At 43.0% G+C, this 15299-nt stretch overlaps 1 protein-coding gene across 2 annotated transcripts in view; it reads left to right on the top strand.

Annotated features, from left to right (window-relative positions):
- Positions 1 to 15119, top strand: part of LOC124416138 (rap1 GTPase-activating protein 1-like) — a 140660-nt gene extending 125541 nt beyond the window's left edge. For both annotated transcript variants that reach the window (XM_046897032.1, XM_046897033.1), the window contains exons 5-10: positions 6474 to 6656; positions 8410 to 8648; positions 11540 to 11818; positions 11983 to 12148; positions 12579 to 13361; positions 13482 to 15119. In XM_046897032.1, coding sequence (XP_046752988.1) covers positions 6474 to 6656; positions 8410 to 8648; positions 11540 to 11818; positions 11983 to 12148; positions 12579 to 13361; positions 13482 to 13643 — 1812 coding nt within the window. In that variant the 3' untranslated portion in view covers positions 13644 to 15119. The remainder of the gene's footprint in view (positions 1 to 6473; positions 6657 to 8409; positions 8649 to 11539; positions 11819 to 11982; positions 12149 to 12578; positions 13362 to 13481) is intronic.
- Positions 15120 to 15299: the final 180 nt, after the last annotated feature.

Genomic DNA, 15299 nt, shown 5'->3' with positions numbered 1-15299 from the left:
ACACTTCCTACGTGATTCAGTACTTTCCATATAACAAGTCGCATGGTGGACAGGTCCTTATCGTATCAAAGAACTTGTACGATCCCATGTTACCTCGATAAGACGACGAGTTTTCTCAACTAATTGCCGTTTTATTCCGACGCGATGAAACACGACGAGACACATAATTCCCTGGAGTTCTACCTATTATAGAGCTGGGATCAACCGTAACGTCCTACAGGGTTACGATAACATGCGCCCAAGACAAAGAGGTCCGCAATCTCAGACTCGGTTAGTTTGGACTTTCTCAAGAGCTTACGTACGCACCGGCAGCGAATTCAGGGGGACATTTGAAGGTAGAAAATACCTACGGCCCCCCGGATTCACCGCTGGTAGCCTACAGTGAGTACACGCACTTGGACGACTCGGTATATAGTAATAGGTAGACATAGACTATAGGTAGGTACCTACGGCGTTATACCCAGCACTCCTGCGCCATCAGCCATAAGCCATATCTGGAGTTTCGTGCTATAACAGCCAGAGTTTGAGCATATACTCCTTGGGCGTGGGAGTGGGAATGTTCTCATAGCCTCTGCCGGTCGCCGAAGCGCTCGCCCGTGACTTCCATCCTCCACCTCCACCTCCTCCTTCGTCCCTTACGCTTCTCGCATTTTAGCCGGCTCTCTTGCCCTGCGGTTCTCTCTTTCTCTGGTTCCTCTACCTCGGTTGTAGAGGTAGGAAGGTAGGAAGGCAGGCAGTCAGGCAGTCAGGCGGTACTCGTATCTACCCGCGTCCATCTGCTGCGCCTCCTTATACCTTGCTGGATGGAGCCCTTGCGCAACGTTCGTCCTCTTCTCTCTTCTCTCTCTTTCTCTTCCTCTTACCTTCTCGTCGCGTCGTTCCGCTACAATTATTGTCTTTATGTATGTACACGCTTCAGATGAATTTCGTTGCGTTTGGATAGTACGCGGTGCCGCGGTGCTACACCCGCCTGACCACCTCCTCCTCGTCTTCTTCGTGCGAAAAAATTTCTTCCCTTTGTCCCTTTGTTCCTTACGCCTTGGTAATCACCGTTCCACTATCTTTATCCAACGCCGAAATTTTATTTACGCTCTGTGAACATACCCGGCGATATGTTATTACGTACATCCATGTACACTGCAGTGTGCAGCGTAATTTCCGACGGTGTAATAATGAGAATGAGAAAAAAAAAGAGGCTGTGTTTAGTGTTTTACGATGAAGAGCGGAAAAGTAATATACCTACCTACCTACCTAACTACCTACAACTGCGTGCATCTGACTATCAAACGCGTTTCTTGGAATAATTATAATTTTGCTCACTGTAAACGTCGAGATAAGCCAGATCGGATAATTACGGTTGTTTGAGGGCGAGAAGAGTCTTCAACATCTTCGATCTTCGATGTTGAGGGATTGCAATTATAATATATCGCGGACGAACAGTCGTCTTGCGAATACGTAACAGATTATTTTTTACATTTATATTTTCTTGGTTTTTTACTTCTTCTTTTTTTTTTTACTCCTCACCTGGCATAAATCGGGTGTATGAATTTTTTTCCACCGTAACAGAGGTGCTGGGGGATATCGGCTCCAGAGACGAATAACGAAAAGTGAGGAATGCCGTGTTCGCCAGACGTTAAAATTAACGACGATCCACAACTCCAGCTTGAGCCTAGCGCACCTGTAATATTATCGTAACAATCGTGATTGCCTCAGCTCGTGTGGATGTGAATATATATCTATAAGTGTATTTACATTTGCATAATAATCAGCGCGAATGATTAAATTCTTTCATAACATTGTGGGAAAACGTACAGATATATAAATATTAATAAGCGAGCTGAGGAGAGCGTTTTCGGTGAACAAAAAGATTCGTGCATTCCAGGCGGAAGTAATTAATAAAAGTTTCATTTTATCATTATTATTTCAAGTTTTTATTTTTTTTTTTTTTTTGTTTTTTTGCAATGTTCTCACATACGTTGAAAGTCCGTAAAATATTTGTGTAACTGTAACCATCTCTGTAAGGATAGCTGGTGGAAAAAAAAACTCCCTTTCAAAGAATCCACGCGGTGAAGCTATACGCGAACTGGAGGAAAATAACGATAATGTTTCACTAGCAACAATATGCCGTACGACCTCTTTCGAAACAAACAACTTATTAACATAAAGAGAGAAAAGCGCATGTGTGTAGCGTTAAATCGACAACGCTATGTGTCCCCCCTCTCCCACCTCCATTCCGTTGTGTATTATACATCTGTGGATATAAGTTTTCTCGAAAGTAGAACAAGTTATTTAAACAAGCCCACGCGACTCGATCGGGTGCATGAGCCCAACTCGGCGGATCTCCAACGTTTCACATTTTTTTTTTCCATATTGCGTACTGAACGCTTTTTACTCGGCCATATGTTTCGATTCGATGATCATTTTTGTATACACAAAAATATGCGGATATAGTGAAATTTGCCAGAGTTTGACATTTTTTACTAGGTATACCAACGACTGTGATTGATTTTATAGTCAACTTTGAACGTACTGAAGAAAATCAAGGACGCTCGTCTCCTTAAGTGTATAATGAATTGTTTTTTGAGAGATTCGTTTTCTATACCATCTATAACTCGTATCGGTATCTACCTTTTTGAGGCTTTTCACAGTTTGTGTTCAAACTTCACTCAGACACCCCAGGTGGTAACCGCGAAATTTGCAACCCCGTAGACGGTGACGCATATCCAGCCAGCCCCCTAAAACCGGCGAACTTGTTTTCTCCCTTCAATTAACGAGACTCGACCGCGAAACTCCTTGAAACAAACTCCTTACCCCGCGGTGTAGCGACAGATATTCGTCACCCGCGATGATTCGTAAGCCACGGGGATGTATATAAGGGCTTGCCATTCGTCACGCACCGCGATGCACACGTGAGGGGGAAACTCTGACGCAACAACGTCGGGACGGGCGATGCCTGCAAGTGCTTGTCATTTAGGGTTTAGGTGTAACGCGTCACACACTCGCAGCATCGACGTCGCAGGTGTGGGTGCGGTGTGGACTTTCTTTCTTCCGTCACGCGATCCCATAATCGTTAACCTTTTCCGGATTGTAAGATTCAGGCCTACCCAACAGTCCCATAAACTCTGACGGATGTCTGATAGGCGAGATAACCAGAATCGGATGATAATGGCAGAGATTATATCCTCGTATTTTCCACCTTTGCTGGAAAACCTCAGAGGCAATCTGACTCTCTGATCTTCCGCGTATGAGTCATTTTATATATTCTTCGGGAAATGAGAGATCCGAAGAAGACGTTCAACTGCTGCTTCCGAAGCGGAAGTCTGGTATAACCGTTGACATGGTCTTTACTCGAAAATTGTTAAACCTACGGATGGGTACACGATTCGGTATCATATAACAATGTCAACGGTTCAGGATGCTGACCTAGATAACAAGAAGACATGAAACTATTTCATTCTTCAAGGCTAGCAGATCATCAATCGCTCAGGTTGTCTTTATCTACGTTGTCACTTCTTCCAGGCTGAGACTTGACAATCGAAAGATAGAATTTTTCCAACTTCTGTAGCAAACACTAACAAAAATACAGATTAGATTGCCCGCAGCATTGATGACTGAAAGTTGTCGATTGAATTTAATTTTCAAATTTTTATCGAGTACGTTCTAATAGAGAAAAGAAATTGGAGCATGAATGACCATTTAGCTCACGTACGTTGCTCCTCAGCCCCTGGCAGCTGGCCTATCATGCGGCAATGCAAAGTACATAAACGAACCAACCAACCAACCAACCAACCAACCAACCAACGGAGCGAGCGAGCGACCGATATACGGGACGATAACCGCGGGAGGACCGGTGTGCGCTTCGATGCTTTGTAAATAGGGACGTCAATAGTTCGATAAAGTAGGTATGGTATACATGCGTGCATGTACGTATACATATATAATATTGAGGCTTGGAAGTGGACATAGCAGACGCGATATCTGCTATTATCATTGCTCACTAAACTGAACCCGGCGAACCAATCGGAAGGGACGAGACAATATCGTTTGATCGATCCGACCGATCCCCGTCGCTCTACATGCTCCAGCGTGCGGACTACGTAACGTATATTTCTTTTTTCTTTTTTCTTCGTTCCATTTTCGCGCCCTTTTCATTCCCATTTAACTGACCGACGATAGTCCAGGAAATTAATCCATTCCTCCGACCTAATGGCTCAGCGATTGCGATACTCACTTTGCATACAGCGGCTGCCTGGCACTCGCTTGCGATATTGTTAGGTAGGTACATGCTGCACGCGCGTATACGAGGCATATGTCACACATGGGCGTACGAACGGTGCAGGTAATCATATGTAATTGCGTGAATCATGGTGGAGATTACATAGTCGACCCAGATCCGAGTATGCACATACTTCCGCTTCGTCGTTCCTCCCCTTCGAATTATGTAAGGCACGTACGTACAGCTTCACTTTGATTCTTTATATATTATATCTCGCTGTTAATCGATTGATTATAAAAGTTGGGTAAACACGTTATTCGCCTGTCGCGGCTTGTAAGTATAATGTACGTATAATACATGTAACTCCTCTCGGCGAATTGGATAGAACTACATGAATTAGTTGACCCGAATATAGCTTTTCACGTCTTTCCGGCCACGTAATCAAGGCTTATTCTCTCTTCTCCAAGTTTACCATCTCGAGTTACACTGACACTTTACCGGTCGGTTTTCACCAACGCTTTCGATTACGTGTACCGTGGATCCTGAAGCACGTGGCCAACTTCGGGTCACTGTCTTCTTCTAGCGTAACTTTTCGACCGTCATCGTTTTGCAAAGTTTCTTCGCACAGTCGCTCGATATTTGGCTCTAATTAAGGATACGTTCTAGGTACGGTACACGCTTTCCTCTTTCGTACTCGCGGATCGTTTATCTCCGCTGGTGTCACCGACGCTTTCGCGTTTGCTGCTCCTCACCTCCTCGGCCAATCAAGGTAATTGCGCGGATTGGTCATGCCCCCGATCACTGCACTTCGTTCATGATCAAGATCTGCTCGCACGCAATGAAACGAGTCACACGTCTGGGCCACACGTAGCTACGCGGTGCCGTTGGAACTGCAGATGCAACAGCCGCATGGTCGTTATAATGGCTGTGCATCGGAGCCTCCTTCACTCGAATTGCTACCGAACAACGCGAAACTCGTGCCTCGCGTCCACCGCATCAAATGCTGCATGCATAATGCACACGCTCTGGTTACGAGGACTCGAGTCCTGCGCAAGTACCTAGGTACCCATAGGAAATGGGGTTATACCGTTCGGCGTGCCGCTGTTTCGCAAATGCAACCGCGGCTAGAAGCACGAGGAAAACGATGCCGAACGATAGCAATTCGTATTCTAACAATTCCCCTTCACGTAACGTCGGCCTGAACTACGAAACCCGTTGGCTTTATCCCTGTATCCGTCGTTGCTGCTTCGCTTAAACAGGCTTGCTTTCGAAGGAAATCGTTGCAAGCCGTCCTTTTTTTTCAAAATTCAAGTCGAAAATATTCGTCGAAATTACGAAAACACGACGTTGTCTAAGTTTCAGCTCTTAATATTAATATTTAGAGGTACTTCATCGCTATTTTCTATTTTCCATTTAAATAAAATGGGAATTTTTTTGTTTAAACTATGGTATTTTATAACTCGTCGACGCATTAGTGTACTGATAAGACCAGAACGTAATTTTGTAGGGAATTGAACGCTCGACAAAAATTATCTGTTACGATTTTGTGATAAATCTACTCTTTGAAAAGTTATTTCAGGTCCTTAAATACCTTTTGACACAAAATCATATAAGACCGTTTTTGTAGAGCGTTTACTCATCCTGCAGCAAGTAGTAACAGTCGAAGGTACAGCTCGTGTGAAAATCAGTCACTGCGGGGACTTTGCTGTTTATATTTTTACGGGCATCGTCATCACGCGTACCTACGTGCACGATGCGTCGTAACGCAGCTCGATCTTGTCGCTTGCGTCACCGTCGCGTTGCGATGCGTTGCGTTGCGTTGCGTTGCGTTGCAGTTGCAGGCCTCGAACGGTCCCGTTTTTAGACGCATGCTGCAGTCGCACTGACGACGAGTGCAATGCGTTTCAGTGACAGGTCACCGCGTCTCGAAACGTTTCTTATACGCCACTCGGCTACCATCTCGTCTACGTATATGTAGATGTGCAGTTCGGTGTGGAAAGACTCTTATTAAACTACACCACTGGTGTGTAACAGTTGCTTGACCCTTTGACCTCTTGTGTACACACCGGGCTTCCAACTTCCATATGTGCACTATAATGTATTTTCTTTCCCACTCTTTGCACCGGCCGGTAAAAAGCGAAGCGTCAACGCGTGTGCTTCATTTATAGATCGAACGAACGAATGGACGTGACGACGGTCACTGGTACAGTTTTAAAATGCAGGCCGTTAAACCTCACGCTTACCTCTTTTTCTACAGGAGCACGTCAACCTCGTCGGCAGGGACCCGGAGCATGGACCGGTACTCGTATCCGTAAAGGCGGAATCTCTCGCTGGCGAAGAACACTGGAGGGTAATTCTCAGACTCCGGGCCGGTTCTACGCACAAACTTTTAACGGCTTCGGAAATCGGTCCTAACCTGTCGCCGATCAGAATGGTCAAGGTGAGTCTTATTACTTCGACACAATTGATAGTTTTAATCTGAACAGACGCGTACGATAAAAAATGAAGACAACGAAGTGATAGCGGTATATCTGCTATTAATTACATTGCAGAAGAAAGTGGCCCGATATCAGAATTAATTAGTTACAGATGGTGTTTTTGATATCCATACTATATAGGTAATGCAGGTCAAATGTTTTGAACGTACGTAAATAACTTTACAGAATTTCTTATCGTCGTTTTCTATTAAAGAAACTTTTCAGAAGTAACATTACAATTATTTGACCAATGCGATATACGAAACAAACATGTCGCGACAATTCAACGTTCCGTCGTTCGGCTGCCATCGGCATATAATATATTATGGTAATTACGTAATTATAATTAAGTATACATCATTCGGCATTCAACGGGCATATCTAATTGCAATATAATTATTGACAATAGCATGATCAACTCTGGATCGGCCAGGTATAGGTATACGTATATCGCACATCCCTAAATCGGGAGTCTTCCCATATACGCATGTCAGGGGTTTGCCTGGTGCCGCGGTGCGTTTTTAGCGCACAACGCGGTGTCGAAACGGAATTGCCGCTTTCTACATACACACCTTTACAACGGACGATGAGTAACGCGTAAAGATGAAAGAAAATAAGCCGCGCGCGCGAAAATGGTTCAGTCGAATAGACCGGGTCTGGGCTGATGACATAGACGAAAACGAGCCGCGCCTTTATCTTGCGCTAGATACGGGCTTGTGAGTCTTTCGAGATCTTTGAAGCCGAGGGACCGATGATAATTCTGCCCATTACCCGCGCCTTATTTGCATTGTTGCGTCCTACGCACCCTGTTCAAACAATCGAAGATCCCTGCCGGACCTGCGTGGGCCGGGATCGGGGCTGAACCAATGCGGATTCCTCGGTGAATAGCGACGAAGGCTTGTTGGGCCTCCATGCTTGCGCTTTGCGCTTTGCGCTCTGCGCTTTGCGCCGAGGTTTACGACCGGCGCCGCCGCCGCGGGCGGCGGCTGCTGCTGCGGCTGCATATCTCGCGCAGTTCGTTGAATAAAAATTCACCTGCAGACGCCTCACAATCAGCCTGCAGAGTCTGAAATACCGATAACCAATGTAATATGCGTATCGATAAAGCTCCTTTAACAAGTCAATTGTTGCTCAGTTATTCACACAAGTTTTTCCATTCTTTTTATACACTTTAATAATTAATTCATGCACGACAAAACTGTGTTCAGGTCAGATGTATAAAAAGTAATCTCTTTTAATCTCGTCGGATTTTAACACACGTCGTGCTGCTGAATATATATCTGCAAATCAATTATTGGTGAATCTAATTTTCTCAACGCGACTCTCTACCGCAACAACCGCATGCAGGTTCATCTTACTTTACTGAGATCTTAATTTTGCTTTGGCCCTGTCCTACTCGTCGCTACACAACCATTACAACTGCAAAGGTTGTCACGTCACGATCTTGAGGCCAATATATTATCAGGTCGTAATTGAAATGCGCGAAGTGGAACTCGGAGTTGCAGCGAATGTCGCCGCTTATCGGGTGGATCGTAAAAGGCGATCGACGCCAAAAGTTGATTCAATTATTCTCTTAACGATCGACGAATGCCGCTCGCATCGATTCACTTTTCATACGTAGGCACTTTATCGTATAACGCGGAGCGATGTTGCATCTTGCATATGCATAGAAACTGAAAATGGTAGGTGATTTATAATTTTTTAACCTTCACGCAGATGCTGAACGATTCTCTGACCGTGAATACGTTGACCCCGGTGATTTGCTCCGGCGCAGGAGCCATGATAGCCAGCTACGACGAGCACGCCCTGGTTTCGAAATTCAAATTCGGAGTCCTTCATCAACGGGCTGGCCAAGTGACCGAGGAGAAGCTCTTCGCTAATCGTCAGATAACACCGGCCTTCCAGGAATTTCTGGATCTTCTCGGTCAGAGGATAAACCTCAAGGATCACAAGGGGTGAGTTTGGATAAAGAGTTTCTGTAATTTCTCTCCGGAAGCGTGCTCGCTGCAACGGAGAATCTGCCGAGCCCTGAAGGGCTGATTCTGCCGCAAAGCCAATTACTCGGTTTGTGCCTTTCTGCCCAACCGGGTTTCTTGCGGAGAGCCCGAGGTACCCGAGACGTGAGACACGCCACGCCGGCGGGTAGGAAACCAGGCACCGATAATCGCATTAAAACGCGGCAACGGCTCTTCATCGCTGTGTTTCACTTCCCCCTCGAATCTCGCCTCCTTTTTCTCTTCCTACCTTTACTTGTACCACTTATTTTTCCCTCACCCTCGAAAAATAACTCCAGACCACTCAACGCCGCGCTCTTTGTTGCGAAATTCCGTAAAATCTTTGCTACATACATATATACTCTTGCAGTGTAATTGACTCATTCAATCCTCTTCCTCAGGATGATAGAGCAAGTGAAACAGAATTCAGTATAACTGAACGAACTCGTTATAAATCAATTATTTTTCGGGTATAAAATTCGTGAGACAGACCAACGATTATTTTTATATACCTACTTTTGTATCACTTTTGGTATGTGTAGATTCTGGTTCAAGTTCGCTTGATCACTTACCGCCTTTCACGATTTCCAACGATTTCGTTTTTCTCGTTTTCTTACAATTTTACGACGCAATACAATACTCACATTCATGCACCTCGCGCTGTTTGTCGATAATGATTGCGACGAAAGTCAATAGTATGACCTACAGATTACAATGATACTCGAAGTAAAATAACAGCGAGCATGTGGGTCTTCGCATATAATCCTATTGTTATCGCATGTGATCGGCAAGCGTTTCGTCAACACAGGGTTAACATGCAGCTTTATCATCGTCACTACGATAAAGAGGAATACCTAGTCGGAGCTACGTGTTGCGTGTCGAAGCCTCGTGTTTATATCAGTATAATAGGTACAAGCCAGCCTCGTAGCCTCCTCCGAAGGAGTTTGCACCAACGAACAACGCCTTATACAGGATTTGTAACTGCCCGGGGATACAATAATTCCAACGACTTTGTCGATTGCCATTCGATTCCAATTGACCCAGAAATATCATCGTGTTATGCCAGCAGCTCTTGATAACTATTACCGTCGATTTCTATCGCGCTGATTGTACTTGTACTGGTATATTATCATTCTTTTATATCAAGGATCGATCGGTTGTGGGACGTAAACGATTTTCAGCGAGAACGCAGCTCTTATATTCGATTATTCATTAACCGTGTAAGAAACAGGACGCCATGCTCGTCATTTATTGTTGTCAAGTCAATTTCGTTATTATGGTCCGAGTACTCAGTTCATAGTTTATAACACGTTCTTCAGGTGTCTCCAAAATATACGTTCGTTAAGTTAGAAGGGACGGTCCAAATGTAGATTAACAAACAGAACAGAACACTATACATTTCGGCACAAATACGCCAGTATCATGTTTATTTTTCATTTTGCGTATCGCAACGATGAAACATACAAAGACTTTTTTCGACTATCAAGGCATGCGGTGACAAACGGTATTATAAGTAGCAAACAAAGAAGACGGAGCGAGTCATTTCGAAAGTACACAACACTTCGAAATCGTGCTCCAGGGTAATTTGCATAAGTAGGCTCGTCGGACGCCCACTGGTTGTTGTATTTACAATATCCTCCACTATACTCTACGTCTATTTGCAAAAGGAAGAAAAACATTCCGCGTATGCTCAGACGTATCAATTATTATAGACTCTATTAAACTCTATGTAAGTATAGTGCATACGTATATTATATGTTTTATACATGCACCTTTCTAAAACGGTGCAGAGTGACGTATAGGTATATCTAACTCTTGTCCATAATCTACGTCGACCTTATATGTTAAATTGATTGAGGCTTAATTTTTTATCGCGTATCGACGGCCGTCGTGTTGACGTAAGTATTTCGGGTACTTAATACACCGATAAACGTATAACGTGACTTCGGTTGGTAACGCCGCTGAATCAGGCGGCTTAAGGAATTGTTTGATTAAGCTGGGAGCTGCAAGTTTTGGCAAGCCTTTTTCGTCCGGTCCACGAAGGCTCTGTTTAATTGAAGATATAAACAACGATTGTAGGTACGTTTAATCTGAAAGCTATACATCCTGGAGTAGAGAGAATACCAGTTTGCCCACAATTGTTCCGCGAATCTTTGAGGTCAGACACCCGTAAGGCTAAACTCGAAGTGAAAACCGGAGCAGATCCATTCGATCAACCGCAGCATGATTAGGCGATGATAATTAATTGCCGCCCAAAATTAGTCGTACCCCACCAATCAATTAACCACATCCCGACGTCTAGCTGACCACATGACTCACCTCAATTTCCCCACATCACGCGCTTTGCTGCCTCTCTCCTGCATGCATATTACAGGCAGATATATATATGTATATATATGTACCTGGCACGTATCAAGAGGATCAAATATCGATGTTATACTTGTGTATTATATCTGTATTCAGTGCTTATTTTCGACTTATTATCGTACATACGTGGATTTTCAAAAGATGTGAAACTTTGCGTAGCGTTCAAAGAGTTTCGCAGAATTTGATATTTTATTGGATGCGGCGAGAGTATAACGGAGACTGAGATTTCTTGAATATTGCGAAGAGTCGTGCATCATAATGTTTTCGCATATTTCTTTACTCAACGAGAAACCCGCAATATGACTAAGCGCTGTAGTGAATAATATAGATGAACTCCAACCCATGTGTGGACAAGGGTCGTTAGCGAAATATGAAACTGACCTCTAGGGGCTCGGCATCGAATATCGAGCGGTGACCCACCTCGTTATTTCCACTAGGCTGATCGATTAGCTAATTAATAAAGTTCCCGTTACTCTTAATCGCAGGTATCGCGGAGGATTGGATACCCGACACGGTCAGACCGGGGACTCTGCTGTCTACGAGGTTTTTCGCGGGCGTGAAGTCCTATTTCACGTAGCCTCCCTCCTCCCCTTCAGCCCCGGTGACTCGCAACAGCTACAACGTAAACGCCACATCGGTAACGATATTGTGGCCATCATATTCCAGGAGGAATCAACACCCTTCAGTCCTGATATGATCGCGAGCCACTTTCTCCACGCTTTTATCGTCGTTCAGGTCATCGAACCTTGCACACCGAACACCAGGTATTTATTGTTTTATAATATTTTCTATGCATCGATGCATGTTTCATTAATTTTTTTTCCGCTCTATTTGCGTACGTGATCGGTCATTGTTTGACGTACTTCACACAATCCGTTTTCCCCTGGTCTATACATGGTATCAACGGCTAACGTTACGCTATTTTCAGGTACAAAGTGAGCGTGACTGCACGTGACGATGTTCCACGGTTCGGACCGGAGCTACCCAAGCCTGCTGTCCTACTTAGGGGCGTCGAGTTCAAAGAGTTTCTGCTCACCAAGCTCGTAAATGCCGAGAGTGCAGCGTACAAGGCTGAAAAGTTCGCTAGACTCGAGGTAAATCGAACATTCGATATATGTATAGGTACACATTTATTGGAAAGGGAACATCTCGACAAACTTTCCTATTGTTGTCTCTCTTTCCACTTCGATCACTCTGTTCTAAAAAAAATTCTCCAGATTCCTGTTGATTGCTTTTTGTCATGTTTTGAAACCATGGCTCGTACGGAAATATTTCCGTGGTATTTGCTGTTTTACAGTTATCTTAAAATGGAAATTATGCCTACTCCCGTACTTGAGTGAAAAATAAACCAGAAAAATCCTATAATTAAAATTCTTTATTCTCTTGCATATTCTCTTATACATGTATTTATAAAAATGTAACCTTACTAAAATTCAGTACGTTTGCCCCAGATCTGATTATTTTCGGACAATTTCTTACTTACATACTACGACTATTTTCTTAACATATATTTCCGTCATCCAGTTGCGAACCAGATCAGCGCTCTTGGAATCACTGACCGATGAACTGCAGTTGAAGACGGTCGATTTTCTGGGTGGGGGAGCGATTCCATGCCCAGTAAGTCCTGCAGCGAGCGAGGCCTCGGCATCCGGAAGCAGCGGAAGCGGATCCCGATTCATAGACACAGTTCGTAAGGCACTGATATCGCGAGTGCGAAATGCGTCAACGGACAACGTACCGCAACACATGCCCAAAAAGGGTCCATCAGAGGCGAGTCCACCGTGCAATCGGTCGATAACCAAATCCGGCAAACGTTCGATCGAGCCTACCAGTCCATTGAGCTCGCCTGATCTAACTTTGAGGAGAGATTCGGACCGCGGAAGCCCGAGTCTTGGAAGCCAGGATAGCAGTCACTCTACGACGGAGAACCATGACAGTAGTTTGGCGACTTTGCAGCAGGACGACACAGACAGTAGACGCGAGTCTGCTAATAATTCGGAGAAAAGTTCCTTCCAGCACTTGACTCAGGAAAATCTTCACAAGCGAGAGGTCGGCTGTCCGCGAATGACGGAGAAATCCGAAACGCACAGAGTCGTGTCCGAGAGCGATGACAGCTCTTTGAACAGCGAGCTTGAACTGGACCAAGTTGTTTATCCGGATAGCGATACTGGCCTCGAATCAATGAGCTCTGCGGAAACTCATGAAGTGTCACAGTGTCCGCAAAGAAGCGAACCCGAAACTGAAGCACTGCGGACAGAAGTCACTAAGCTCAAATGTGACAAACTTGATCTGCTTAGACAGAATGTCGTAAGTTTAGTAGTTGAATCAATTTCAAGAAAATTCCAAGAATTCCCTGATCCTTATTAGATTTGAATTATTCAATTGTTATAAGTATTTATGATATAATTATGATTCGTTACCTTCCAGACTTGTCAACGAGACATAAAAAGACTCCGTGAAAAGGAACTTCAACTTCAATCCGATTTGACTGCAGCATCGACGGAAATTTTACGGCTGAGGACAATGCTAAAAGAATGCTCGAGTAGCGTAGCTTTGGAGAACAACAATCAACAAACATCAACGGTGTGAGAATTTCGAGAGTAGCGATAGCCTCTTAATGACGAACTACTACATAGCCTGTAGCTGACATACAATATGATATCCACACTGGTTTTAAGTACTGTCGCTTGTTAGAGCCTCGCTGGTCTGATCCAACTAGAAATACTATATTAGAGAAATGTATAGAAAAGTTTGGATTTCGGTGTATCAGTGTCGTCTTCACATGCTGATTAGAAAATCTTTCCAAACCACGGATTACAAATGGTTCTTCAGCGTACATAGTTAAATGTCTGTACTAATTTTAGATGTTTCCCATATCGTAACGACGGAATATGTTAGACAAGAGGTTTTGAGCAAAACTGCTACTTTGTGACATAAGTACACAGTCATTTACGAGTGAGTTGTCCAGTTACAGTGATTGAATGACGATTTTGCTGCTGCGGGGCTCCGTTTGAGTAGGTCCTAACTACGATGGTACTTGAATACTTCTTGAAGGTTTATGCAAAATATTTATGAATTAATTTATTAATAGTTATAGAATACCCGATAGTGGTCAGTGTATAGATGAATATTTAAAAGTCTATTGTTATTAAAAGTTAATGGAAAACAAACAAAAGAAAGAAAAAAAAACACTAGGAGAAAGAGAATAATTAAGTGTAATTAAATAGAGAATACTATATACTAAGAAGATGATTATTATAACACATGCCAAATTTATTTTAGCGATAGAAGCTGAAGCTGCACAGAGTTACCAGCTTGATTTCTTTGCCCACGCAATATGTACTATTTTTTCTTTCTCTTTTTACAATCATAATTTCTTTTTTTAATATCTACTGTGTTCGTCAACGTATCATTTTTTACGTACAGAAGTATTTTACTATTAAAGTTATAATCATACGTTTTATAGTTACAGATACCGTTGTATAATAATTTTAATATCATACGAAAACTCATTATTAAAGATCTTTCATTAGCTTTCGTTAAGATTTAAAAAGTTTGTTTGCTGAAGTTAACATGTTGTAGATTAGCTGAACCAAATCGTTTATTTTTAAGGATTCATTTGCATGTATAAGTATCATGTTGTTGTATTACTGCGATGCATTTTATGCCACCAATGTATATATTATTATTGACTTAAGATTTTTAGATTTAACTAACTCATAACAATACCAAAGTTTAATGTAGCAACATCACTTTTTTTGTTTCCTACATTCCCGTCGTGTGCAACGCCCATCATCAGTACTCATGTGTTTTAATCTAGCTACATAGTTATCGTACAACGTCAGCTCGATTCTTTTATTAAAAAATTAAATAAACTAATGAACTCAATAAACGTCAAAAAAAGGGAAATTAATTTATCCAAATTTTACAGTCAATTAAACAATGTTTAACACAAACAATACAGGTATTACCCGTGACTCATGTGATCAAGATCAACGCAGGTCACTTAGATCATTGTATAACATCACAGATCACCTACTTTTCTGTATTTTTTATCAAGACAAGGGAGATATCGCACGATCCTTGGAAATGAAAATAATATCTGTTCTGATTCTATGCAGATTATTAACGGTAATTTTAGACAATTTAAAATTCTGATTGCGTCTAATTGTATCCGTCGTTGTTGCCGTTGTTGTCCAGATAAATTAAAACTACCCACACTGAACATGTGTATTGTATCTACAA

This window comes from Diprion similis, chromosome 2 (genome assembly GCF_021155765.1).
Source record: "Diprion similis isolate iyDipSimi1 chromosome 2, iyDipSimi1.1, whole genome shotgun sequence".
NCBI lineage: Eukaryota > Metazoa > Arthropoda > Insecta > Hymenoptera > Diprionidae > Diprion > Diprion similis.
The sequence above is the reverse complement of the archived record's forward strand: the minus strand, read 5'-3'. Positions and strand labels throughout refer to the sequence as shown.